At 43.7% G+C, this 26,576-nt stretch overlaps 2 protein-coding genes across 2 annotated transcripts in view; one reads left to right on the top strand and one right to left on the bottom strand.

Moving 5' to 3' along the window:
* Stx6 (syntaxin 6) overlaps positions 1–4,079 on the bottom strand; it is a 52,961-nt gene extending 48,882 nt beyond the window's left edge. The window contains exon 1 of the mRNA XM_004643430.2: positions 3,812–4,079. Within this exon, the coding sequence (XP_004643487.1) occupies positions 3,812–3,846 (35 nt within the window). The 5' untranslated portion in view covers positions 3,847–4,079. The remainder of the gene's footprint in view (positions 1–3,811) is intronic.
* Positions 4,080–13,470: 9,391 nt separating this feature from the next.
* LOC101560288 (major histocompatibility complex class I-related gene protein) overlaps positions 13,471–26,576 on the top strand; it is a 17,263-nt gene continuing 4,157 nt past the window's right edge. The window contains 4 exon segments of the mRNA XM_012517403.2: positions 13,471–13,510; positions 23,181–23,441; positions 24,098–24,283; positions 24,286–24,372. Coding sequence (XP_012372857.2) covers positions 13,489–13,510; positions 23,181–23,441; positions 24,098–24,283; positions 24,286–24,372 — 556 coding nt within the window. The 5' untranslated portion in view covers positions 13,471–13,488.

The following is a 26,576-nucleotide window of genomic DNA, read 5'->3' as shown; positions in this document are numbered from 1 at the left end:
ACTTTTAAATTTTTCCTCACAGTGATTCTCTTTTAGTCAATAGAACTTAACCTTATTGTACCTATACTGTGAATATTAACAGTATGAGTGAAAATGAGCTGTTCAAATGTGAATCATGGGTTCACCTACTAGCTGTGTGGCCCTGGGCAAGTAAATTAAAACCCTACATTTTGATTTCTTTAGGGGTGAATATTCACATTATCTGGCTGTCCTAATAAGGTTTAAATCCATAAAAGTACTTTCCCTTGCACATAATGTCCTTAGCATACAATGCCTGGCCCAGGAAATGTACCTTCTCAATGACAGCTGTGACTTCCCCTAAAAAAACCATCTACCCACTGGGTAGCTCCCCTCCATGATTTCTACAAAATGCTTCCTCATGACCTTTGTTGGTAGGAGTCTTACACAGGAAGCACTGCTTCTTCACCACTACCACCTCTATACCACCACCAGCACCACCACCACCACTGCCAGCAACCACCGAGTATGCATTCAACATTTACGCTACAAACTCAAGGTGCCAAGCTGGAAATACAGGAAAAACAAACAGTCCCAACTCTCACAACCCACAGTCTAATAACAAAAGACTGTCAGACAAAGAGCACCATAATGGGTTACTGTACCAAGAGAAGCCCTCCCTGGAGGTGGTGGAGACTCCCGCACTGAAGAGTGGGTGAGTCAGGCAGAGCGGGTACATGAGGAATGAGAACAGTCACTGAACAGAATTCAACTCTGCTGGAGCACTGAGGCTGAAGGTGGGCAGACTGTCTGGCAGCTAAAGGGTTGTGTGAGGGTGGTCACAAAAGCTCTGCACTGTATTTGATAAGCAACAGGCATTCACTAAATGATACTAAGTGGGATATGGCTGCTTGGGCCTAGAAAGGCAACACTGCCCTGTTGAACATGGAAACCACATATGACTGATTTAAAATGTGGCTATTGTGACAAAGGAAATAATTTAATTTTAATTAATTTCGATTTTAAAATCTGATATACAATTTCAGTTGCCAAAGAACTATTACTTATGTTTGGGAAAATTATGGTATGTGAATTCACCTTTTCAACTGTTAAATTTAGAGAACTCTAAATACAGATCAAATATTTCTGATGAAAATTTAACATCCAAAATGAAATGGTGCTGGAGATTTGGCTCAGCGGTAGAATGCTGACCTAGCAAGCTGGAAGCCCTGAGTTCAGTCCTCAGCACCAAAATAAAATAAAATAAAATAAAATAAACCTCCGCAAAATGAAATGAGGCCAAGGCATGGGGGCACACACCTGTAATTCCAGAACTCAAGAGGCTGAGTCAGGAGGATTGCCATGAGTTTGAAATGAGATATAAGTATAAAATAACATAATAAAACTATTACAAAAAGGTAAAACATTTCAATAATAATCTTTGTATTAATATGAAATAATGTCAATATATTAAAGACATTAAAATTGATTTTATCTGTTTCTAACATTACAAAACACCTGTAAAATGACTTGTGACTTGTACTGCATTTTCTGCATTCCTGGCAGTGTTGAACTGAACAGACAGAATGATGGAAGAAAGAGCCTGGAATCAGAAGGACCAACTATGAGACTTTTACAGCACAAGATAGGACAGATAACCCTGAATTACTTAAATTTTGACTACCCTCAAAACCAAATTCAAAATGCACTACTACCACTTCCAAAAGCTGGGGATGGGGATTTGGCTTAGCAAGCTGGAAACCCAGGGTTTGGTCCTTGCACCAAAAACAAAAAATAAACCTCTCCTAAAAAACAATTCAACCAAAAAAAAAAAAAAAAAAAACTTCCAAAAGCTTTTCCCATCACACCAATTCTTGCCTTTTTCTGAATTTCTGGGATGCAAACCATCTCTGTGGTACTTCCTTTAGCACTTAATCATTTAGTGACTATCATTTCTGTTTAATTTTTTTTTTTTTTTTTTTTTTTGGGGATTGAACTCTGGATTTCTGTCTAAAATGCTTTCATGAACTTCCATTATTTTTTTGGCGGAACTGGGGATTGAACTCAGGCCTTTGCGCTTGCCAGGGAAGCGCTTATTCCACTGAGCCATCTCCCAGACCCTCTGTTTAACTTTAGAGTGATTTCTTTCTCAGATTAGGCTAGACGTTCGTACTATATAAGGGTCATTATTTAGACCTCTTTAATTTGTCAACGTTGTGCTATTCATTTCAGTATTTTCTTGAACAGAAGTCTAAGGTTTTTCATATGTGCCACCATATAAACACCCACACAGCTGACTACCTCTGGGCAGCACAAAATACAAAAAATGCCTGATCTCCACTGCCAGAGATAACCTCTGTATTCTAAACATTAAGAATGTGCATTCAAGTTGGGCTTGATGGTGCACACTTGTGATTCCAGCATTTGACTGACACTGAGGCAGGAGGGAGGATCGCCAAAAGTTCGAGGTCAGAATGAGCTACATAGTGAGTTCAAGGCCAGCCTGGGTGAAACTGTGTCAAAAAATTTTCTAAAAGTCATTCAGGACGAAAAATTAGACAATCAATTCTTCTCATAAATAACACACGTTCCAAGTAGAGAACCAATATCACTAGTATATCTACAACTTGCCCTTTTCTCATCTAAATTACAGGTGAAGAAAAACGTTTTCAGGGAAATGTTAAATTGTATATACTTTACTGTATCATGAATAAAATACATCGTTGGAAGTACAGTTAAATTTTCTGAGAACCCTTAAATACAAAAACAAATACCCATACAACTCGTCAGTCTTTGCCACTTTGAATAGGAAGCGAGTAGCAACTAGTTGAAAGTTGAGGGAACACTTTACTCATCTTCTATGAACTTGGCAATTCTCAGATTTTTCACGTTTGTGTGACATTAGAAACATAAAGCTGGGAAGTTATCAGAAATAGGTTATGACATCAGAATTGAGCTTTTCTGTCATTGGATTGAAGGCTACAAAGCTAAGACAACGAAGTACAACTCAAGTTTCAACGGATCTCCAATCTGGCACTCAAAGATGGAGTGAGGACAGCTCCCAATTCTGAAAGGCAGAGTAAGCAGTAGAGGGAGAAACCTGTCAGAAAACCTGTATGAAATAAAGGAGTTAAAAGCGAAGTCATTTCCTTTAGCACTGTGGGAAAATCCCAGTTGTTCACAGAAAGCCCAGCAAAGTTTAGTTTGGCTGGTTTCATTTTGTTTTCCTTCCAACATCAGCACCGAGCAAGGACTGCTTTCCTCCCATTAGGAGCTTCCCCCAGGCCGGGACTCGAGCTGTCTTCCTGCGCCGGGCTCCCCAGCTTCCCAGATCAACACCCGCCCCCGCCCGCCGCCCTGCAAACGTGCTCAGACGCCTCCGGGCACGCTGAGGTCTCGCCAGTCTGCGGGCGAGCGCTCCCAACTCAATGGACAATGGAGCTCGCCCCTGTCCACGCCAACTACAAAGCTCACGAGGGTCATTTCCCTTTTCCTGCCCAGATGCTGTTTTGCCTCCTTCCAGGCAAGGTCCTGTGCTCGAGGCAGCCCCCAGTCCTCCTTCCCCACCTGCAGCGCTGCCGAACCCCTCGACCTCCAAGTAAGTTGTACCGCACCTGCAACTCTCAGGTCACAAGGGGACCCCGGCCGGGGAGGGTGTCCGCTGAGAGGATCCGGCTTCCCACTTCAGGTGGGACGGGAGATGTCTCGGTACCTGCCCTCGGCCCCCAAGGCTAAGCCCTCTCCCCGTCCCCTCCCGACCTCAACTTGCCTCTCCTCCCCCTACAGGGAGGAGGCCCGGGAGCTGCCAGCACCGCCGCTCCCTCCGCCCGTGGAGCCCACGACCCACACTCACCCCTTCACCACAAAGAAGGGGTCCTCCATGGACATGGCGTCCGGGCCCCTGGCCGCCTCCGCAGCTCCGCGCACAGGGCGCTCGCGCCCTCTTGGCCTTCCTCTGCTCACTCTCTGGCCTCCTGCGTCTCGGCCAGGAGGACCCAGAGCAGCAGGCGGGCGCTCAGGCCAGGGTGCCCGGACGATCGCTGGTCCAGCGCTAGGTCAGCACCACGGGCCGAATCCCGGACTCCGGAGCCGGCCCCAGCAGCAGCCTCCCCTCAGCGCTTCTGTCGCCCTGACCCCGCCCCCAGGGCCCTCAGCCGCAGCCAATCACAAGCGAGGCTCTTTGCTCCACTTCCGCACTTGTGCTGACGTGAACAAGAACGGCTCCGCCCCCCCGTGGGCGGGATCTGAATATGCGTCACTTGGGATAGGGGCGGGACTCTGGAGGAGGTGGGCTGTGCTCTTCCTCAGGCTTTAGGGCCCCACAGGTTTGGAAAGCTGTAGCTATCCCTGATTTATATAATACTTTTCCTTTTCCTTTACTTCTAATACTTGATTTGGATAATGGATGATATAAATCCGTCTCATTCTTCACTTACTAAACTGTTCTCTTGCATATTATCTGATGATGATAAGGCCGCCTAACTCCTTTATTTAGATTGTGAAATGTACTAAAAGCTGTGTGCATTATCTCAGTACTCTTATGCGGATGGTATTGTCCCACTTTGAAGATTCTGAAATTCAGAGAGGCTTCAAGATCTCGTGTGGTTGCACACCTGGACAGCCAGAGGCACAAATTCTGTGCTCTTCCCGCCAGATGGGGTGTATTTTCTGTTACAGCACATTTTGCAAATTACTGCTCAGGTAATTTTTAAAAACAGGCTATGGCGTTTTCCAGGAGAGACCACTTTTGAGGGTTAAAAAAGAGGCCAAATATGGTACCTTCCTCTCAGCCACGGTACAAGAACTTTCCCAGAATGATTAGACAATTGTGTGCTAGATACGCTATGACCTTCCTGGGTGGGGATTGTGAGTTTTAATTGCTGAGTATCACTGAGCACTTACTGTGTAGCAGGGTTCTGCTGTTTTCCCTGCTGCCCTCACAATGAGGTAATTGCTCTTATTTATTCTCTATTATGAATGAGGAATCTGAGACGCTGGAAGGTCTAGGGACTTTCCCAAGATCACCAATCTCTTTGGATCAGACAGAGTCCTCAGAGTCAAGCAACCCTTTAAATCTGTACTCTATCATTCAGTTCCTCATCTTTAAAACGTAAATAACAGTGTCTAGCTCATGGGTTATGAGGTTAAATAAAAATGCGTGTAAACCTAAGGTCCTAAAGAAGGGAAGTAGTGGAAGTCAGGAAGCTGCTGTAGTCACCCAGGGGAAGGAAAAGAACAGACTAGGATGACAGCAGTTGAGAATGGAGGGGAAGGAGCTAATCTGATGTTTCTAAGGCAAAACAAAACAAAACAAAGACAGGATGGAATGAATAAGGTGGAGGAAGGGAGGGAAGAGCGAGGTAGAAGCCAAAGATTCCAGGCTTCTCTGCGACCCTGGAGGAACACTGGAGACATACGGGTAGAGGAAACTATTGGGGGAAAATTACTTAATTTGGCTGCGGACATACTGGTTGTAGACCGGGAGGTGAAATGGGGTAATATTCATCCAATGAACACATAGATATTGAGCCACACTTGAGCATGGTGATTCAGAGCCATGTATGGAGCCTGATGGCCTGAGTTTAAATGCTATTTCTGCTACTTCCAGTTTGGTATATCTTGAACAAGCTTCTTGGGCTCTCAGGGTCCTCAACTGTGAAGTGGATACAGTAGCATCTTCCTCATAGAGTGTCACAAAGATTGAATGGGTGTATAGAAGGGACTTAGGACAGTGCCTGGCCTATGTTGTGCCCTATTCTGTTCTAGGCACTGAGGACACAGAGATGAGTAAGAGTTAGTCCTCAGCTCCAAGAAACTCTCAGACCAGTGAGAGAGACAAGCAGCTGTACACAATGAGAAGAGGACGCAGGTTGCCATAGAAATGCATAGCCCCAAACCAGGTATGGTGGTACACACTTGTTATCCCAGTTCTCAGGAGGCTGAGGTAGGGGATTGCTATGAGTTCAACCCCAGCCTGGGCTACATTTTGAGTCCGATGCCTGTCTAAAGTACATAAGGAGACTTTGTCTCAAAAAACACAAAATGCACAGCCCTGGTACCAGAGATAAGACACCAGTTCGCTTGCGTGTATGTCAGTGCTGGGGCCAGAGGGAGATGTTCTAAACAGTGTCTAGGAGAAGTGAGAACAGGTTGCGCATGACGCAGGACAGCGTAGCACCTGAGGAGCCACAGCAAACATTTGGCTACAGCAGCAGTTGCTAGGGCTGGAGGTGTTGGGAACCTTGGTGACGTTTAGGACAGTGAACTCTGTCCTGTGGATTATGGGAAGTCAATTGACTGGTCAGGTTAGTATTTGAGACAGGTGCTACAGTGACTAGATGGTCATGGTCCAGATGAGGGATGAGGGAACCCTGACTAGGCAACCCCCATTTCTGAGTCATGGCAACCAAGGCAGGGAGGAGTAATGCATTTGAGAACTACATTAGGGACAAAACCCATAGACTTGGTGACTGGTTGGTTCCTGTTGAGTAGTGAGACAAGAGGGGAAATGGTTGCAGGGCCTTGGGGCTGTAAGTGGGTAGCTGGTTCCACTCACCAAGAAAGAGAACTCAGGAGGAGGATTTGATATAGGGTGGCTGCGAGTATGTTGAGTTTCCCCACCAAACCATAACTATGAGAGGGACTGGATGCTAGGGTAATGTTCTACCACCTCAGGGCCTAGCACTGCCTGTTATTATCTGTTCAATGAATTTACTAATTGGATCAAAAGTCAGCTGGCAGAGTGTTTTAAATTGAAAACATATGTTGGAAAACATAGGTTTAGAAATCCCAATAATTAGGACTTTGGAAAAAGCACAGCAGTGGAGATATTGGAGAACTGAGATAAGAAAACTGCAAGGGAGTTTCGCTGTTCCAAGGAAGGGGAAGCTTTAGCTACAAGGCAAGTAGAAACAAAGGAAGTTATATCTTTGTTGTTGGGCCATTCCTCTCCTCCCCTGTGTAAGAGCCCAGGTCCCTGCCTGAACAATAGCTTAGGAAGAATACTTAGCAAAAAGCCATCTCCTCACACGCTTCCAGCCCCAGCCCCCACCTCCCTAAAGAATTTAAATCAGTATCCCCACACATGGGTGCTCAGCTACACAGGAGGTTGAGGCAGGAGTGTCACAAGTTCAAGGCCAGCCTGGGCAATATAGGGAGACTCTAGCTCAAAACAAAACAAAACAAAACGGAACACCTGAGAAAGTAACTAACTGGTAGACCTCTACCATGCATACAAAAGCCCTGTGTCCAATTCCCATACTGGAATTAATATTTCTCTCAGAGTAAAATATCAAAACAGTTCCTGGGGAAGGTGGTAGATACCTGTAGTCCAGCACTTAGGAGGCTGAAGCAGGAGGATTGCCGTGAGTTCAAGGCCAGCCTGAACTATGTAGGAACTTTGAGAAATGAAATAGAAAGAAAGAAAGAAAGAAAGAAAGAAAGAAAGAAAGAAAGAAAGAAAGAAAGAAAGGGAAAGAAAGAAAGGGAAAGAAAGAAAGGGAAAGAAAGAAAGTCACACATGGTGGCGCATACCTGTAATCCCAGCACTTGGGAGGATGGGGCAGAAGGATCATAACAAGTTCAAGACCAGCCTGAGCTACAAAAAGAAAGGTAGGGGGGCCAGCCAAATAGCTCAGCAGATTAAAGTGCCTGCAAGCAGGCCCAGGAGCTGGGGGTTCAATCAGATCCCAGCTCTTGGGAGGCTGCAAACAGGAGAATCACTATGAGTCTGATCTATAGTGAGACCCTGAACATCCTGTAGACCCTTTCAAGAAAGAAAGAAAGAAAGAAAGAAAGAAAGAAAGAAAGAAAGAAAGAAAGAAAGAAAGAAAGAAAGAAAGAAAGTTAGCAGAGGAGGGAGGAAGTGAGAGAGGCAGGGAGAGAGGAGAAAAACAGCAGCTGCCTCAGGTAGAGAGTATTGACTGAGGAAGACAGACTTTCTGAAGAGCTAGAAATGCTTTGTATCTTGACAGGATGTGGTTTACAGGGGTGTTTGTCAAAACTTAGCCCACTACGACAGCTAAATTCTTTTCACCTTGCTAATGGAGAGTGAGGCACTGAATTTTTTCTGTAGCACCCCGAGAGGGCACCTGGGAGACTCTCCGGCCCCTCAGTGAGGCTCCAACACTCAGCAGTGTGAGCATAGGGCACAGGTAGCCCAGCGAAACAGCCAATGAGGGTCAGAAAGGATGAAATAATTCCGTCACTAGGATGCCGCAACAGACTGAGAGGTTGCGGTGCAGCCAGCCCTCTCCCTAAAGCTGTGGAAGTGTTCAAACACCTTTCCAAGGGGACTCCACCCCCTCTAACATGGAAATAGTGATACCTGTTCCCTTCCAAGGTTATCATGAAGGTCATAACCGGGCTTCTATATAGGCTACATTTTGTGAAGTATGAAATAATATAAACCATGCTAAACTTTGTCATAAAATTGGTTGGTGTTTTTGTCATTTTTTTAAAGTCAGGTATGGTGGTGCACACCTGTTATTCCAGCACTCAGTCTCAGGCAGGAGAATTGTTGCAAGCTCAAGGCCAGCCTGAACTGCATAGTGAAACCCTATCTTTAAAAATACAAAATAAACAAATACATACATAAATATTAAAAACCCCAAAGATGTTTTTCTTAATTTTGATAAAAACTACACACAACATAAAATTCACTCAACCACTTTTGAGTGTACAACACTATAATGTTAAGTACATTCACCTTGTGCAACCAATCTCCAGAACTCTTCATCTTGCAAAGCTGAAGCTTCTGTACCATGCAAACAACTCTCCATTGTCCCATCCCCCAATCTCTGGCAAGCATTTTCCACTTTCTGTCTCTATGAATTTTACTACACTAGGTACTTCATGTAAGTGGAATCATGCAGGACCTGTCTTTTATGACTTGCTTGTTCACTGCTCATAGTGTCCCGAGGGTTTGTCCATACTATAGGGTATTGCAGAATTTCTCTTCTGACCAAATGATGTCTTACTGTATATACCACATTGTGTTTATCTGTTCATCCATTGCTAGGCGTTTGCATTGCTGTCACTTTTTGTATCATGAATAATCTTACTATGAACATAGATTGTTATGGCTTGTGACTCGGATGTCCCTCCAAACATGCAGTCATAGGTGGGCCATTTTGGAGGTGGCTGAATCTAAGCTGTATGATCCTGGGATCAAGGATGTGATACTGGGATTGATTCACAGTTTGATGCTAGGACTAAGAGTATGAGTGTTACCTGCCCTTGGAGTGGGTAGCCTGCATGAAATATAAGGGACAGAAAGAGGGTCTTGTCACTTGTTGCTTGCCTGCTGTTTGCTACTTGCTGCTTTGCTCCTTCACTGCTTTATGTTACTTGCTTCAGCAGGACATATACTTCACTACTTTGTGATGACCTTCTGCCTTGTCACCCTGCCTTGGAGTCTGCCAACTATGAACTGGAACCTCTACAAGCTCTGAGCCAAATAAACCTTTCTTTCCTCTTTTAACTTTTTTAAAAATGTATTTAGTACAGGGTCTGCAGGGTCTACAGGCTCTCACTGCACAGACTGGACTCATGGTAATCCTCCTGTTTTCAGCCTCCCAAGAGTTGGAATTATGGGCGTGTGCCACCATACCCAGTCTCAGTCACTGTCTCAGTGTGCCCTGGGGGTGGGGCCAGCACAGCATGCCGGGGATGGAAGCCTGGCAGCTGTGCTTTGCCTAACCCGGCTATTTAGTCCACTGAGATATCTGGCCAGCCCTCCTCTTTGAACTTTGAATGTCAGGTATTTTTGTCTTACAAGAAAAGTAACTAAGACACAGGTGCACAAATATCTCTTCAAAATCCTGCGTTTAATCCCATTGGTTATCGATAGTCCCTAGATGCTAGTAGATTATATAACAATTTCATTTCAGATTTTTTCAAAAATGGTTTTCTGTAGTGGCTATACTGCTTTGCATTCCTATTAAAAATGCACAAAGGTTACAATTTCTCCATATCCTGACCAACATTGTAACTTTCTGATTTTCTTGTGTTTTTAATAGCAGGTATGAGGTGCATTGTTGCAACTTGCATCCCCCTAAAGATGAGTACCATTAAGCCTCTTTCCATGTGCTTATTGGCCATTCGTGTGTCTTCCTTAAAGAATGTCTCTCCAAGTTTTTGCCTGTTTTTTAGTTGGGTTGTTTGTTTTGGTGAGTCTGCTCTAAGTCCTTTGTGAAACAAGATAGAGTAAAAATGTTAAATAGATATAGAGTAAGAGGAGAAAAGTGTTACATAGATGTAAAGTTGTGTAATCTTCATTATTCCAGCTTTAGCGAAACCTGCTGTGCGTGTGTATCCTCTGGGATCTTCCAGGAAACATCTGCTTTATTAAGTTCAGCTGATCCAGCTGTGGTTATGCGGGTTTTCACCTCAGCCACAGGCATAGCCACACTGAATCCAAACACTGGTTATGCTTTCTTTCCTCTCTTTGGTTATTACCAATACTCCTACCCTCCTGGTCTGTTTAAAATAAACAAAGAATAATTTTGGTCAGCTTACATATTTAACACTAGGTAGAAAATTTAACACTGGTAAGAATTTGTGGAGGTTGGGGAGGTAGCTCAGTGGCATAAGAGCCTAGCTGGCAAGCCCAAGGTCCTGAGTTTGATCAAAAGATAAAAAATAAAAATAAGAATTTATGGAATATCTATTGATGCTCATTAGAACTGTGGCTTAAAGTATGTGATGATGTGGGAGTGGCTTGAGTGAAAACAGCATGACACAAAATTGCGTGTATGAGTTTTGTTTTGTTCTGAGACAGGTCCTCAGTATGTAGTTCAATCTGACCTTGAACTTACTATGTAGCACAGGCTGACATTGAACTCATCTTCCTGCCTCAGGCTTCTGAGTGCTGGGATTGCAGGCATGTGCCACCACGCCTGGCCAATATGAGATGTCTTGAACTATTCATTTTCATACATAGAAAAGATTTTCTACATAGAAAAGTTTCATAAATAGAAAAAAGATGTATTTGCAGTTTGGTACTGGCACTGTAGCTCCACGGCAGAGTTCTCACCTTGCATAAATGAAGTCCTGCGTTTAGTTCCCCAGAAATGGGGGGAAAAAGGAGTTGATGAGCTTTAGCTGGGCATGGTGGCACGCACATGTAATACAAGCACTCCGGGGGCTAAGCCAGGAGAATCATCATGGGAATCACCAGGAGTTCGAGATCAGTTTGGGCTATACAGTGAGTTCAAGGCCAGCCTGAACTACAAAGTGAGACCCATCTCAATGCCCCGTAAAGTAAAATAAACTAAATAAGATAAATAAATTTTGAGAAGTTTCAACAATGAAAGGTTTACTTGAATAATCAGAAATGCAAAAAGTTATAGTAGTAGGTAATTGCCTGCATGTACTCAGTATGTCTGATGTATAGTAAGTACTTACTAAACATATTGCTAAAGTGGTATATAAGCATTATCTTCATAATCAACTCCAAAATTTCCATGTGAGAACCTTCCAGAATGTAGTTTGGCTGCACAGCAGGGACAGGGTACTGGGACTGAGGTTGTATGACAACCTATTCTCTTTTTTAAAAGTCATATAGTTATTTGAGATGGTTCAAGAGTACTAATAGGGATTCTCTGTGTGTAGTAATAAGCTCCAAAGTCCCAACAGTACACATGTAACTCCAGCACCAGCAAGAGACTTCCAGAAGTCTTTGGGAGGGACACAAGGGTATACATACTTATTAAATGTGTAACAAAGAACAAAGGAAGGAAGAAGTAAAGGAAGACAAAAACACAAGGAGCAGAGAAGGTGCAAAGAGGTGCTTAGGGGGTCACCAAATATGAATTTCATTATTTGGTTTCTTCTTTTCCCTTGGGTGAAGAGGTATCAGTTTGTTATTGCTGCTATACAAAATCATAGCAAATGTAGTGACCTGAAACAGTGCAGTTCTAGAGGCCGGGAGGTTGGAAAGTGAGTCTTATGGACATCAATGTGTTGGTGGGCTGTACCCCTTCAGGAGGCCTGGGGGGAACCTATAGTTTCTTGTTCCAGCTCTAGAGGCTGTCTGTGTTCCTTGGCTCATGTGCTTTTTCCAAGGTGGCATCACTCTGACCTATGCATCCACTGTCATACCTCTTTCTCCAGCTCTGACCCTTCACCTCTCTCTAATAAGGATCCTGGGACCACACTGGGCCCATCAGATAATCCAGGATAATCTTCTCCATCTCAAGATCCTTATCTGCAAAGTCCCTTTTGCTATGTAAAGCAGCACATTCACAGGTTCTGGGGATTAGAATGCGGACATCTTTGAGGCATATTCAGGCTGTCAAGAGAGAGAAACCAGTATGTACAGTTCTGCTGCTTCTCAAGTGCATAACAGACAGAACCTTGTGAAGTCCTCCTTCAAGTCTCTTGTGAAATGCACGCTAGGATTTGTTTTCACAGTTGAAGATAGCAAGCCTCAGTGCACTTTGGGATTCTACCTAGAGGCAAATGGCTGGAACGCAAACAAGGTTTTGAACCTGGGCTCTGGCCTGAACTGCTTCATGGCCCTGCCTCCAATCTTCTTGCCTGTTCACCTCCACTTCCTCTTTCCTGTCTGGGCCTGTGCTTCAGATCCTCAGAGTGTAAACTGTTGTTTTCTAACTTGTCATGTGGTTTTGATGACAGTATAGCTACAGCTTGATCCAAGAGATTGTGGGTTGAGCAAGCTGAAGAAGTGCCCCTCAGAATCTTCTCAAAGGTCCTCTTCCATAAGAAGTTGGGGGCCTAATGTGCCATCTCCAGAAGGCAGACAGACAAAAGCCAAAAAATATAGGACAATCTAACTGATACATAGTATCAATATATGACCTCTGGAGTATATGCTATATCAGACATTGGGGGGAGTCAGAGTGGAGAATTCCAGACCCTGGGAACTTGGTGTGATTTTCTCATTGAGCCCTGAACAAAATCTAAACTCCAGGAAGAAACAAAGGTAGCATCTTGAACTCTCTGAGTAATTATGCGTTATTGTTTTTGTGTCCCTATACCTTGCATGTAACTGTTTTTTTTTTTTTTTTGTATTTTAGGGAAGAGTCTACAGGGTATTTAGGGTCTCACTATTAGATCAGACTTGTAGTGATCTTCCTTTTAACAGGCTCCCAAGAGCTGGGAATACAGGTGCGTGCCACCACGCCCAGTCGCAATTACAGTCTCAGGGTGCCCTGGGAGCAGGGCTAGCACTGCAGGGCCTACAGCCATTCTTTATAAATATTTTAAAATTGGGTGGAAAGTGGAGAGAGGAATACAAAATAGAGCTTGACTTGTTTGAAACCAACAAAGGGTTAACAGTTACTACTTTCATTTTGAACATCTTTCTTCTACCTAGCAACTGATCACACAACGTATTTTCTCCTGTTCTTATTGGTAGAGGGTCCTATGTGTTATTGCTAAATCACCTAGGAGTGAGTGATTCGAGTGTAAGTTCTCGGAAAGGATTAATGGGAACTGACAGTTTTGGAAAGAGAGGCACTGTCGTGAGGGCTGATGGTCCTCTTGTTATCTCTCATCACTGTGTTGATGGTGAAGTTCACCCATGCTCGTGAGTATCCCAAGTGTTCTTTGCCTCTAGTTCTAAAGCTGAGATGGCCTAGGGACAACAGCGTTGCTTTCTAAAACTTATGGAAGCATGAAGCAGCCACGGACAGAAGTGCATGTGTATCACACAGGACTTGAAGTAGCTATCGGCCACCTGAATAGTTTTCTGTTGTATTATTTGTAGGATTTTGATGAAGGGGTGGAAGCCACTCTGGAAAGACCCTTCTGATAACTTCCTCACTTTCCCTCAGAGCACTGCCTCCTTTCTTTTTCACTCATATCCTCTCCTGCCTTTCTTTTTTCCTTTTATTTCTCTGCTTTTCTAACTTAGTGAGCCTCAGGATTATAGTCAGAGTTTCAGGGCACTCAACAGTGGAGTAGATCCAATGCTCACATTTATCATTGTTTTTGTTCCTTACCACAAGCTCTGTGTAACAGAAGACCCCAGAAAGATGAAGCCATGGCTCTGGGCTTGTTCCATGAGGATAAGAAATGTGAGTGGAATAGAAGGAAGAGTTTTTCATTGTTTAGTGGGCTCATGTCAGTGGGGAAGCAGAAGCCTTCTGTTTCTTCAAATACATGAGAAAGCTTTTGGGGGAGCAGGAAGCATCAGCCTACTCTGTCCTAGGCAACAATTCTGAGTGGAGCGCTGGCACTGGAGGGAGGGCACCACTGTAGATGGTGACTGATGAACATGTCAGGAAGGAGCTCCTCGGAGCCATCTGAGCATCATTTCTATAGCTATTGGTTGGTGCCCCACCTTGTGCCAGGGACTTTAGGGACACGACAGTATATAAGACAGACATAGTTTCTGCTTCCCTGAAAAACTAACCCTGGAGGTCTCATCATTAATTCAGAAATGGGAATGAAAGGGGATGAAGATAAGAGGCAGAAGATGAGAAGAGGAAGGAGGGAGCTAAAGGATGATCATTTTAGAAGGGGAAGAGTTCATGTAGTACCTGCATAAAATCCACAAGTAACTCTCCCATAATGAGACAATATTCCTTAAACATACTATCCCAGGTGATGAGCTCACTAACTCTTTTGGTAGGCTCACATCTCCTTTTAAAGATAAGCGCTCAATTTCTCTCTAGGTCTAGAGATTGACTTTGTTCACATAGTAAGCAATCTTTTGACCTTAGGTCCAGAGCTTTTCCACAATACTATGGTACCTCTGGATGTGAACATTTGGAATTTTGATAATTGATAGAATAAGAAATAAAGCAAGTAAGATATAATGAGCCGAGGAGGCTGTCAGTGCTGGTTCTTCTTCTTCTGCTTGCTGGCATTGTCTTTCCCTGTTCTCTTTCATGTCCTAGAGATGGATTGCTACAGACTGTACCACCAGGTCTCCCTTGCAGACTAATTTTTGTGTGGGCTCACCTAGTGGAAGGCACTGAGGGAAGGGAGAATGAAGAACGGGAGGAAAAAGAGGTTGGGATATGCCTTTCTTGCTCCTTCTGTAATATCTCTGGTGCAGATAAGTCACTTGATAATATAGTTTAGCCTGAGAACCCTTTCTTTATGGTCTTAGGTCCCCCTGAGCTACAGTAACCAACCTCTTTGGTGTATCACTTTAACCCTAGAAGTGACAATGACTCCCTGCGGGTTCTAGTTTGGGGTGCCCATCAGCAGTCTTCACAAGAAGTCCCTTCAATATGATCAGTCTCCTCATTATCACCCACCTGGAGTGCGTGCTGATTTCTGCCAAGACCCTGATGGAGCATTCGTGAACTTCGGGGAACTGACGGGGTATAAGGCTATGCAGGAAGATTCGGTCTCCTTGATATTTATGCCTAGTGTTAGCTTTGAATAGGCACTTTTATGTCAGTGTAAGTTTGGAGCCCAGGGAGGAGATACCAGAGTAGAGTGTTTGATGTCACAACTCCAAGAAAGGTTAAAATAATTTCAGTATCACCTCCACTGCGTGGCTGTTACCTATTTCAAAGCCTGCAGGTGGCCACTCCTTCCGTTTTGTTCTCATAGCTCCTGTTCATAGTCCTCTAGATTTCTCTTTCCAAAACTTTCCCCAGGAGGCTCTTCTTAAAGACTAGAAAGAGGCAGTGTCACTTTTTCCTTCTTTCCCTGGCCCTACCTAAAGGCTTTCTGAGCAACTTTATGTTAAAAAGTAATGTTCACCCAAAACTAAAGTTACCTGACTGTGAGTCATAGCTTGGGCAGTAGTAACGGCTGAAGAGATTTGGCATTAAAAGAAGAGTTTCATGCTTTTACAAATCATCATGTTCATTTTACCCTGTATGTAACTTTGGACTGAGGATGTGATCAGGCTGGGGGTGTGCATGAGATTTGTCTTGCATAGCCATATAGAGTTTGTATGTTTCATCCTGACATAACCAAGGTTAGTCTCTTGATATTAGTCATCATGTTATGGATATATTAATATACTGTATCAGTCTACTTTATGAATGGTGGAGTACTTCAGATACAAAGACTGATGATGGATAACCCCCTAAGCCCATTGGCATTGGGCTAGGTTGGAGGACAGATTACAGATTATCTGCTTAGAAATGACCTGGAGTTCAATTAGTTAACATGATAAAATATGGGCATTTGCTACTGACTTTATTAGACTTCAGTCTGTCAAGGTACATGCCACAGAAATTTCTTCAAGATATTTTACTCTCCTCTGGTCCTCTTCTTCTTGGTTGACATTGAGGCTATCTAAATCTGAGAAATTAAGCTAATTTGTAGATTTTCTTCTAACTAGTTGGAATATCTGCTTATTTTCACTTGAGCTGGATCCTCTTATCCCTAAGGATTCCAAGAAAGGGGCCCAGATTAAAGATCAAACACATAACTCTTTAAGCACTTTTATTTTATGAAACCTAAATTAAGATAAGTGACAAAGAATATTTTTTCAGACATCTGAATTTATATTTATTAGGGAAAACCTTTCAAGAGCATACATATTAAATCACATTTTGTTACAAGTTCAATGCATCATTTAATAAGAATGAGATTCGTAAAATTGGAATTCTTCTGGGAAATATGAGAAGTATTGTCATCATTGTGCCCAGAAAGTACAAACAAATAAGCCACCAGAGCTCAGTCAGTCTTCAGCACTTTACGGGGCCCTTACTGATCCTCCAACATGTGGACCATGTACCCTCCCCTGGAACTAAGGGCTTGATGTGCTTTTTGTCTTCTATCTTTTCCCATGGCTTACTCCCTCGCTCTATGCATATTTTTACTCAAGTAAAAATATTTTTACCTTTCCTGGTCCTCCAAAGGCCTTCCTTGGTCCTTTTATCTAAAAGATGAACCTTTTTCACACTACTTCTGTTTCTGCACATTTTCCTTTATGGTATTTACTTCTACCTGACCTCATATTATATATTTACTTATAGCTAATATCCTTTCTAGAAATTAGTTCAGGGGACTGGGATTTGATTTGTCTATTTCTCTGCTCTGATACAGCTAAAACAATTACCACTGGAAATTCAGAAAAGAATATAGCCTAAATGCAATGAGATACTGGGAACCTTCAAGAGGGTAGCCTTAAAAGAGTAGCTAAAAGGCCAAGGTATCACATTTAGCACTTGTATTTTCTTATCATTATACAAATTGTTAGGGGAGGAGACAGTTTCTGCTACCTAGAGAACCATTCACATCACTGCATAATTTGAGAAGGAAGGGTCCAGAGTTTCCCTTAACTAAAAATGTTGCCATCCACCAGCACCACTGCCCCCAATGCATGTAATTCCCCAAAGTAGTTCCCGGGAATTATAATCATTTTGACCTCATGAAAACATTGGGCTACTGGGGAGGGGGGTGGACAACAAATGAAGTATACTCTGTTGACCTTGATTATCCAGTCAGGACCCACTGCCACCTACTGAGAGAAAGGTCTGGAGTCTGGGCCCCTGGCCCTGGGAAATCAGAGACATTGACAAAAGAGAGCAAGAGGGGCCCGGGAGATGACTCAGTAGGATAAGCGCTTGACTGGCAAACACAAGGATCTGAGTTCAATCCCTTGTTCCGCCAAAAAAAAAAAAAAAAAAAAGAGAGAGAGAGCAAGAGAGAGTAATGATGTAAGACGGTATATCAGGGCCTATTGGCAGCAATTTCCTACATCTCACCTTTTTTTTTTTTTTCTTTTTTCTTTTTGTGGTATGGGAGATTGAACTCAGGACCTTGCACTTGCCAGGTAGGCGTTCATGCCACTGAGCTATATCTCCAGCCCAAGAGACAGCAATGATGATCCAGGAGCTAGAAGTTAAACAATCTGGGTCAGGGAAGTGTCTGTCCATTAAAGAAGGTTGGGTCCCCTAAGATAGAGGGGCTTCCCATCTGAGTGATCAGACTGATTTCTGGTTCCTCTACTTATGGATTCTAGGGATTATTTTGGGTAGGTTACTGAATCTCTGCACCTATTTTCCATCTATGAAATGGGGATTATATAAGCCCTACCTCAAAAGGCTGTTGTGAGGCATAAATGAAACCTGTGTTTGTCAAGGGCCTACCACTGCAACCAAGGCACTTGCCCAATACTTCAGTTCAGTTCTGAGGGTGTGAGTAAGATGCTCCTGCCTTTTATGACTCACTGGAGCCCAGCTGATCTGCCACCATCTTCTTGGGGCATTTCTCAAGGGTTCATCGCACAGGAGAGCAGGGTCTCTGTCGTCTGAGCTGCAGGAGCCTCCCATCAGCACTGCTTTTGTGCCTGTTGATGTCCTATGTCACTACATTGCATTTGTTTATGCTATGTGCTTTAGTTCCTCCCAACTACCTCCTGGAGGAAAGAACTGATATCTGTTCTTGTCCTGACATTGCCTCACAAGTCCTTGTACATGGTAGATATTCAATAAATATAAATTTCTCTGAATTAATGTTTGATAATATGTTATTATTTTATAATTCAGCTACCTCCATAGCCTTTTGTAAAAATGGTCTAGCTAGTGGGTATATAGGCTCAAGGGACATAATTTAGAACTATAAGGTCACCAGAGCAGGTGGAGAGAACTTGTTTTGTTGTGTTGGTTAGCTTTTCCAGAAATATCTATCAGAATCTAAGAAGGAAGGACAGCAATCACCCTTGGAAAAGCAGCTTAGCTGGCCCAGAAAGAAGACCAAATTCTAAACCATGGATTTCAGCTGAACAAGAGAGCTGATGTTGATGATCTGTTCCTGGAAAGGGAGAGAGAAACCTAATTTCATAATTATTAGAACAAGAGGAGAGAATCAGAAGATTAGATTGGTTTGTATGAGATTACCAGTTTTGTAGATCAATATTGTTCTTTTCAATCTCAAGAGCTATACCAGAAATTTGAACATCTGGGCAACACATCCTGGGTTAGAGAGGTCCAATATGCTATTAAATAGGTGAAGGGGGGCAGAGGGGACTTGGACTTTCTCCTTTCTTTTCTTTTCTGTTATTGACCTCGCATCTGTCAACCAATATCTAATCATTTTGGAACCAACCTTTTGGAAGCCCAGCTAAGAAGCAAGCATACATAGTTTGTATGTCTGGAAGCACCAGATAGGTAACCAGCCCCACGGGAAGGAGGAGAGGCTGTGGTATCCTGGAGCGCAGCCCTGTGAACTCTATGAAGGGTGGACAGACTGAAAAGCCTGTGAAGTGAAGGCTGACTGGTGCAGAACAATTGCCCCCACCCAGAAACTGACCTGAGATTAGAGGGGAGGAAAGTCCAGTGGATCTTCTTTCTGTCTTTTTAAATTTTATATGATGCAAATTTATGGTATTATATTTTTATAAGAAAGTAGTACTATAGTTCAAATCTTGACTATACTCCAATGCCATGTGTTAAAGGTCTCCAGGGTGGTGCCAGGGTGAGGTGGTAGAACTTCTAAGAGCCAGGGCCTAGTGGGAGGAATTCAGGTCATTGAGGAATGTCCTTGAAGGGGATTGTGAGGCTCTAGTCTCTTCCCCTCTTTTTTTTCTCCCTCTGTGGCTCTTGATGTTAGTGCATTTGTTCTACAACACTCTTCTGCCCCGAGGAAGAGGAATGGGGCAATCAGCCATCACAGGAATGGGGCAATCAGCCATGGACTGGGACCTCCAAAACTGTCAGCCAAAGTAAATATTTTCTCTGTGTAAGTTAATCATCTCAGGTATTTTGTTATAGTGATAAAAAACTGACTACTACAGTAAAATTACATGAATTATAAATATTGTGTTTATTAGTGAGACCTGGAATAAATCCTCCTATCATGGAAGTCATGTCCCAAGGTGTTAATACAGTACTTATTTTTACTTGTCTGTGGCTCCAGATATCAACAGGAACCCCAGATTCTTGGTGGACATTCTACACCAATCCAGCTTAGCCTGGTAACAGCACCTTTTTCCTTCCTTCTTCTGTCTCCTTCTTCCCGTTCTGTACCTGGAATCTGCTTTCTGTGAAGGTTTTTCCTATGCATAATGGAAAGGGGTTCCTAGTTCTTTCTTTCTCACTCACTGTCTCAGCCCCAGACCCAGGCCTTCTTGCTGCTTTGGGGGTAGACCAGCAGTCTCTTTCCCCAGGGCCTTTGCATGCCCCCTACTGCCTGACTGCTGTCTCCAGACGCCTGCCTTCCTCATTCTCCACAGCTGCCTACTCAGAAGTCACCTTTGGGGGATGCTTCCCCTAATAGGCTTCTTGTCTAAAATTGTGTCACATACTCTCTTTGCAGCTTTATTTTACCCCAAAGCACTTAAATAATAATATCAATAAATAATAATGACAATAAATTCTTTCACTTATTTTATATTGACTGTCTTCTTTCCTCCCCCACTAGAATATGGGCTTCATGATGGCTGATACTTTTTACATGTTTTGTTTGCGGTGTGCTCAAGGCGCTAGAAGAGTGACTACTTCAGATGATGTCCTCATGTGTTTTTTAAGTATTCACACACACACACACACACACACACACACACACACACACACAAATATTAAGAAAGTATGAGGGCTGGTGAGATAGCTCAGTGCTTTGGCAAGCGCAGGGACCAGGGGTTCGATACCTAGTCTCTCATGCTACTCTGCCCCTGCCCCTGGGGCACACTGAGCCAGAGATCAAGTCTGGGCATGGTGGCACATGCCTGTAATCCCAATGTTGGGGAAGCTAAAAACAGGAGGATCACTGCTAGTCCAAGCTGCATAGTGAGACCCTGTACCACATACATAAAATGAAAAAAAAAAGTATGAGAACTAATGTTTATGACTTGTTCTTCCCTTTACTTCCATCTTTGAACAGTTGTATCTCCAGAGTAGCCATAAAATCTTTCCAGATGTGGAGAAATAAAACTTTTGAAAATCGATCAAGGCTTAAGCATATTGGCCTTTTTCAGATTCCATATTGGATATAAATTAGATTTCAGCTCTGTTCCCTATGCACCAGCCTTCCTTTGAGTAAAAACGGTTTGTTAAACCCTAAGTTTCAGGTGAGATAGACTCATATGCATTTCAGCATATTTCATGATTTTTTTTTTTTGCGGAACCGGGGATTGAACTCAGGCCCTTGCACTTGCCAGGCAAGCTCTTATTCTACCTAGCTTTCTCCCTGGCCCCTTATTTCATGATTTCAAAGCAGAGAAAGAAACTGCTTCACCACAATTTTGTTTGCCAAGTATTTACCAAGTCCTAGCAGAGCTCTCAAAGGGGGTGACAACATTGAGGTGGCAATCTGGAAAGACACTGGGGAAATGCAATGTAGCACAGCCCTGTGACACAGGTGAGAGAAGCTCCTAGATGCATTCCCACATGTTAGAGAGCCTCACACAGGTCCTCAACTATCTATAGCCCTTTCTCTAGAACAAGGAATCTATAAGGCCTAGGAGAAGGGATCACCCCATGCAGTGCCCCTCCATTGTAGACCAAACCCCATGTACCTGGGGACCTGGAATTCCCCTCTAGGTGACTCAGAGCTTTGTAGGTTTCCACATGGTTGTTTCTTGAAGGCTAGGATGTCTGTTCCTGAACCTTTTCCGGGCCTCAGAGGTAGCCAAGAGGCTGTGTTTGTGAATGGAACTTGAATGAGAGAAAAGGCCATTTAAGTATGAACACAGGGCCCTGGGCAAGGTGAATGAAGCTAGAAGTGGGGAGAGAAGGAGGTGGGTACTAGGTTGAGGGTCAAGGCCTAGACCACAAAGGCCAGATTTCTCTGTGTCACTATATCCAGGTCAGGCTCTTCACAAAGTGTAGACTTCGAACTTGGAACTTTATTGTCAGAGTCATATGAATGACTATTATGACTATTTCTAAAAATTAGAAGACAGTCTATGATTAGCCTTTTTTCCCCCTTTTTTTCTTAACTTATTCCTTTTAAATATTTGCATCTCTCGTATGGGCCTCCAATTTTCCTCTTGATCAGGCCATGCAGTTATCAGGGGTGGTTCTAGGTCTGTCTTTGTGGAGGGGCTTTGATGACCAGGAAGGGTTTAGATGGGGCAGATTGGTAGGAGGTAATGAGAAAGGCTCAGAGACAGACAGTTTCAGATGACAGCAGGCAGAGCTGTGTGCCTTCTGTCTGCCCGCTCTTTGGCATGGCACGACATGCAGGGCTATGGCTTTCTCAGCCTGGGCTCTGCTTGCCTCCCAGGCATCATCTCTCCCAGTCCCCTTGTGATGCTGTGTGCACTCATCCTGGGCCATCTGGTTCACACAGTACACCCTGATCTCTCAGACCTCCTGCCTGCCCATGTGGTTTCCCAGCCCCTGCCACCCTCTCCTCCTGGGTCCCTTCTAGTCCCTTTGCCTGCTCCCTTCCTAGCCAGGGCCACGATCTCTCTTAAGACATCACTTCTCTGGAAAATCTTTCCTGAGGGCACACACTTGCTCAGGCCCCATAGTGGTATCCATCTGGCTATTTTGAAGCCATCTCTCCTCTTTTTACCAGATACTGAGTTTCTTGGACAAGTTGAGAGTTGAGTGGGTACCTCAGAGAGCAGAACATTTGTTTCATTTCAGTTGACCTTTTTTTTTTTTTTTTGTGGAACCGGGGAGCGAACTCAGGCCCTTGCACTTGCCAGGGAAGCGCTTATTCCACCAAGCCATCTCCCCGGCCCCTATTTCAGTTGACCTTTAACCCTTGGTCATGATCACAGTCCTAGTAGAATTGGCTAATGGAGTTGGTTTGGTATGATAGGGAAAACACCATACTTTAATTTTTTTTTTCTCCAAGGATGAAGTCTTTATGGGTGTTCTTGGTCTACCCAACTCTATGTTTGTGCGTGTGTGTGTGTGTGTGTGTGTGTGTGTGTGTGTTTGTGCCCACATACATTGTACAGAAGTGGAGTGGGTTCCTCAGTTTGTCTACCCAGAGGCATGGCAGGTAAAATAAAGGAATTGGGTTATGAGAGCTTTTAATTCTAAATTCCTGAGGACACCTCAGACACAGTCCCCCACTGGAGAGCCCAGTGAGTAACCTTGGGCTCTTCCCCCAAGATCAGAGCAGCATTCTATTCTGTGTGTACACTCTGAGGTTGCCTGCCAACTTTCATCTTAAGATTCTAAATCTAAACCAAAAAACCCAGAGCCCTAAAGCCCTTTCCAGAATGCTAGTTCCCAGAGTTCTTTAATTCTGTATGAGGATATAGCAGTGGGCCCCAGAGTCATGGGTGTGGAGGACACTGGTGTGGGGATTCAGTGGAATGGAATTTATAAATTTAGATCATCTGTGCCACTCAGTAATGCCTGTCCTTACCTCCTGCCCAGGGACTCACTCTCTGGTGTATTTCCGCTTGGGCCTTTCAGATCCTAGCCATGGCATCCCTGAATTTATCTCAGTTGGGTATGTGGACTCACACCCTATCACCACATATGACAGTGTCACTCGACGGAAGGACCCTCAGTCCCCATGGATGGCAGAAAACTTGGAGCCTGATCACTGGGAGAGGTATACTCAGCTGCTGAGAGGCTGGCAACAGACATTCAAGACGGAGCTGAGGCACCTGCAGAGGCACTACAATCACTCAGGTGTGGCTTCCCTTCAGAGATGTGTTCCCTCAGGGCTCTTTCCAGTACAGGCTGTTTGGGATGAATGTGAAAGACTACTCACTTGTACTCACTGTGGCTTTTGGCAAAGCCTGGAAAATTTGGTTGGTAGAATTTGGTGCTTACCATCTGCCTTATGCATCTTTCCAGTTGTCCTTCTCTTCCCCAAGAGCCCTCTGACCTTTGCCTCATACGTCTATCCTATTGCCATCCAGCCTTCTAACATGCATCTTCTCTTTTGTCCTAAATTTGCCTAGCCTGAGTCTCATTTCTGGATGGCCAGGCTCAGTGATTTGCTAGCTTATGTGTAATGACTTAGTACATTAACTTTCCCAGGGATATTTCTACTTCCTGGATATCTCTTTCTATTGCACTCATAATGGCCACAAAATTTATCAGTTAATCATCCCCAAGATAACTCCCCAAGATAAGCATTATCATATTCCTATGGTAGCTGGCAGTTACTCCACAAATGTCTATTGATATGTGGGCTTACATAATAGGAACCTCCTGGAGACATATGGCATGAGGGGTCAGTATCCCTAGGGCAGAGGATACTTCCAGCCATACCCTGGTCACCTCACCTAAGAGCCAGCTCTGTCCCTGTGTCCATCCCTCATGACTCACGTGTTTTCCAGGGGTTCACACTTATCAGAGAATGATTGGCTGTGAGTTGCTGGAAGATGGAAGTACTACAGGATTTCTCCAATATGCATATGATGGGGAGGATTTCATTATCTTTAATAAAGATACTCTCTCCTGGGTGGCTGTAGATAATGTGGCTGTCATCACCAACCGGGCGTGGGAGGCCAATCAATGTGAGTTACAGTTCAAAAGAACTGGCTGGAAAAAGAATGCATTGCCTGGCTCAAGAGATTCCTAGAGTATGGAAAAGACACTCTACAAAGAACAGGTAAAGAGAAGAAAGGAACTTGGCTCACGTATCCCCATAATAATGGGGTTTATATGACCCTTTCATTTATGTAGGTGATATTCACCCCATGCTGAAATCTTATCTCTTCAGCTGTACTACTGTGATATGTAACCCTTGTGAGAAGTTTCCTTGGCTAATTTAACACTGTGTGTGTTTGTGTGTGTGTTTGTGTGTGTGTGTGTACATGTGCACACTTGTTTGTGGTATTCGAAGTTAACATAAGGTCTTTGCATTGAGCTACATTGCCAGTCTGTTTTTATTGTTTATTTTGAGTTAGGCTCTCCTTATATTGCTAAGCTGTCCAAGCTGAGCTAGAACTTATGATCTTCTGGTCTCGGCCTCTCAGAGTATTGCGGTTACAGGCATATCCCACCATACCCTGCTCAACATCATCTTGACAAGATTTAGCAATTCTACTTGTTTTGAGAGCATGGAGTTCCTCCTAAGAGCACCTTTTGTGAGGGGAGGATGCAGGGAGGCAAATCTCTCTGTCTCCGATAGTAGTAAATTGGAAAATACTTTCAGAGGTCAGGTAATTCTTACAGATTGTTTAGGAAACCCTGTATGCATAAAAACCTGGGTTTATTAAGAAAAAAACAGCGGGCCTTTGCTTTACTTGAGGATTAATGCCACAATTTCTTTTGTAAAGATCTCCTCTTCAGCTTTAAAGATATGATTCTATTGGTCAGTTTCTGGTTAATGCACAATTTTTCATGTATGATCTAATTATGGTAAATGAACTACATCTGTACCTTTCTACAGGAAATTCCTAGACACAATGTGCCTTTTCCCACAGGAGTGCTCTCCAGGGCAGGGACTTTCCAGAGCTGTGGCAGGCCCAGAGGGGAGATGTCTAAGCCAAAGGAATGAACACACACTATCTGTTTAAAAATCACAGATATTATCATAGGCTGTGGAAGCAGATGACTAGAGTTTGATTTTGATCTGCTTCCTAATAACTGAATAACTAGCTTAACATTGATGATTTCAGGAAACACAAATCAATTCAAACTGGCTCCTACAAAAAGAAGGAACCTATTTTAAGGCTGGAATCAGGGCAGTATGGAGGCCCAAGGAATCAAACTCAAGGTTTAAATGGCTTTCTCTATAAAGTGGAGCTGTGGCCCCAGCATAAAGCTTATATCCTTGACCTAACTGTTCTGCAAGAATTAGTTCTCTAAATAAATCAATCACAGGAGGATTCTGATTGGCCTGAATTGGGTCACATGCTACTTCTTGGCCTAATCACTGTGAGCATCAGGATAAGCTTCTAAGATCAGCCCTGGGTTAAAAGAGTCCAGGCAAGGACTAAATGGCATACACAAAGTGGTTTCGCTCAGGAGAATACAGGGAGGGTTCTTCTGTAAAAGTATAATAAGGATCGAGGAAACCAGCAGGGATGGTGAGGTGCCTGGTGACTCGGAACAGTGGGAATCTATGCCTTCCCATGATGCAAAGGGCAGGAAATGGGAATATTAGTAACAGAATCCAGAAAGAGCTGGCACCCTAGTAGAAGAAGACCTACTTAAGAGCTGTGCTTTTTAAGGAGCCTGACCACTAGCAGTGAGGTGCGTGGTGGAACAGGCAGCTAAAACCCCATCTCTCCTCCAGCTCTCTGGTCTTTGGCTTTGGATGCTTATCCCAATAGCCAAACGTCCCTGGAAGCTAGAGGCCAAGGGAGTTCTGGAGGAGCAAGCTGAAGAGTCCAGGTTTCTGTACTCAGAATGCAGGAAGGTACAGAAGGTCAGGGACTGGCAAAGAATCTTAACAGCACCCAGTTTGGGGAGTGGACACTAAGACTGGCTGTTCTTAACGGAAATGCAGCTGAGGGTGGTGGCCCACATCTGTAATCCCAGCACTCAGGAAGCTGAAGCAGAAGAATTGGTGCAATTTCAAGCGCAACCTGGACTATATAATGAGTCCCTATTCTCAGAAACAAACAAACAAACCCAGCATGTTGGGGTAGGATATTTTCCAAAATATGTTGTTTAGCAGGAGAAGGGGTTCCGTTTATGAGAAAAAGTAGAGCTAAGAGGTACTGGGCCAACTGAGCAATGATGCTGAGTGAAATAAGCAGTGCACTGGTGCTTACCTCAGGGAAATTGATATGAAATAATACATAGGAAACCACTTTGTAAAGTACTGATCTCTGTTCACACAAATTGAGATTTAAGGGTTAATCC

Source organism: Octodon degus, unplaced genomic scaffold (genome assembly GCF_000260255.1).
Source record: "Octodon degus isolate 3935 unplaced genomic scaffold, OctDeg1.0 scaffold00176, whole genome shotgun sequence".
NCBI classification, from domain to species: domain Eukaryota; kingdom Metazoa; phylum Chordata; class Mammalia; order Rodentia; family Octodontidae; genus Octodon; species Octodon degus.
Note: the sequence above shows the minus strand (reverse complement) of the source record. Positions and strands in the feature narration are given on the sequence as shown.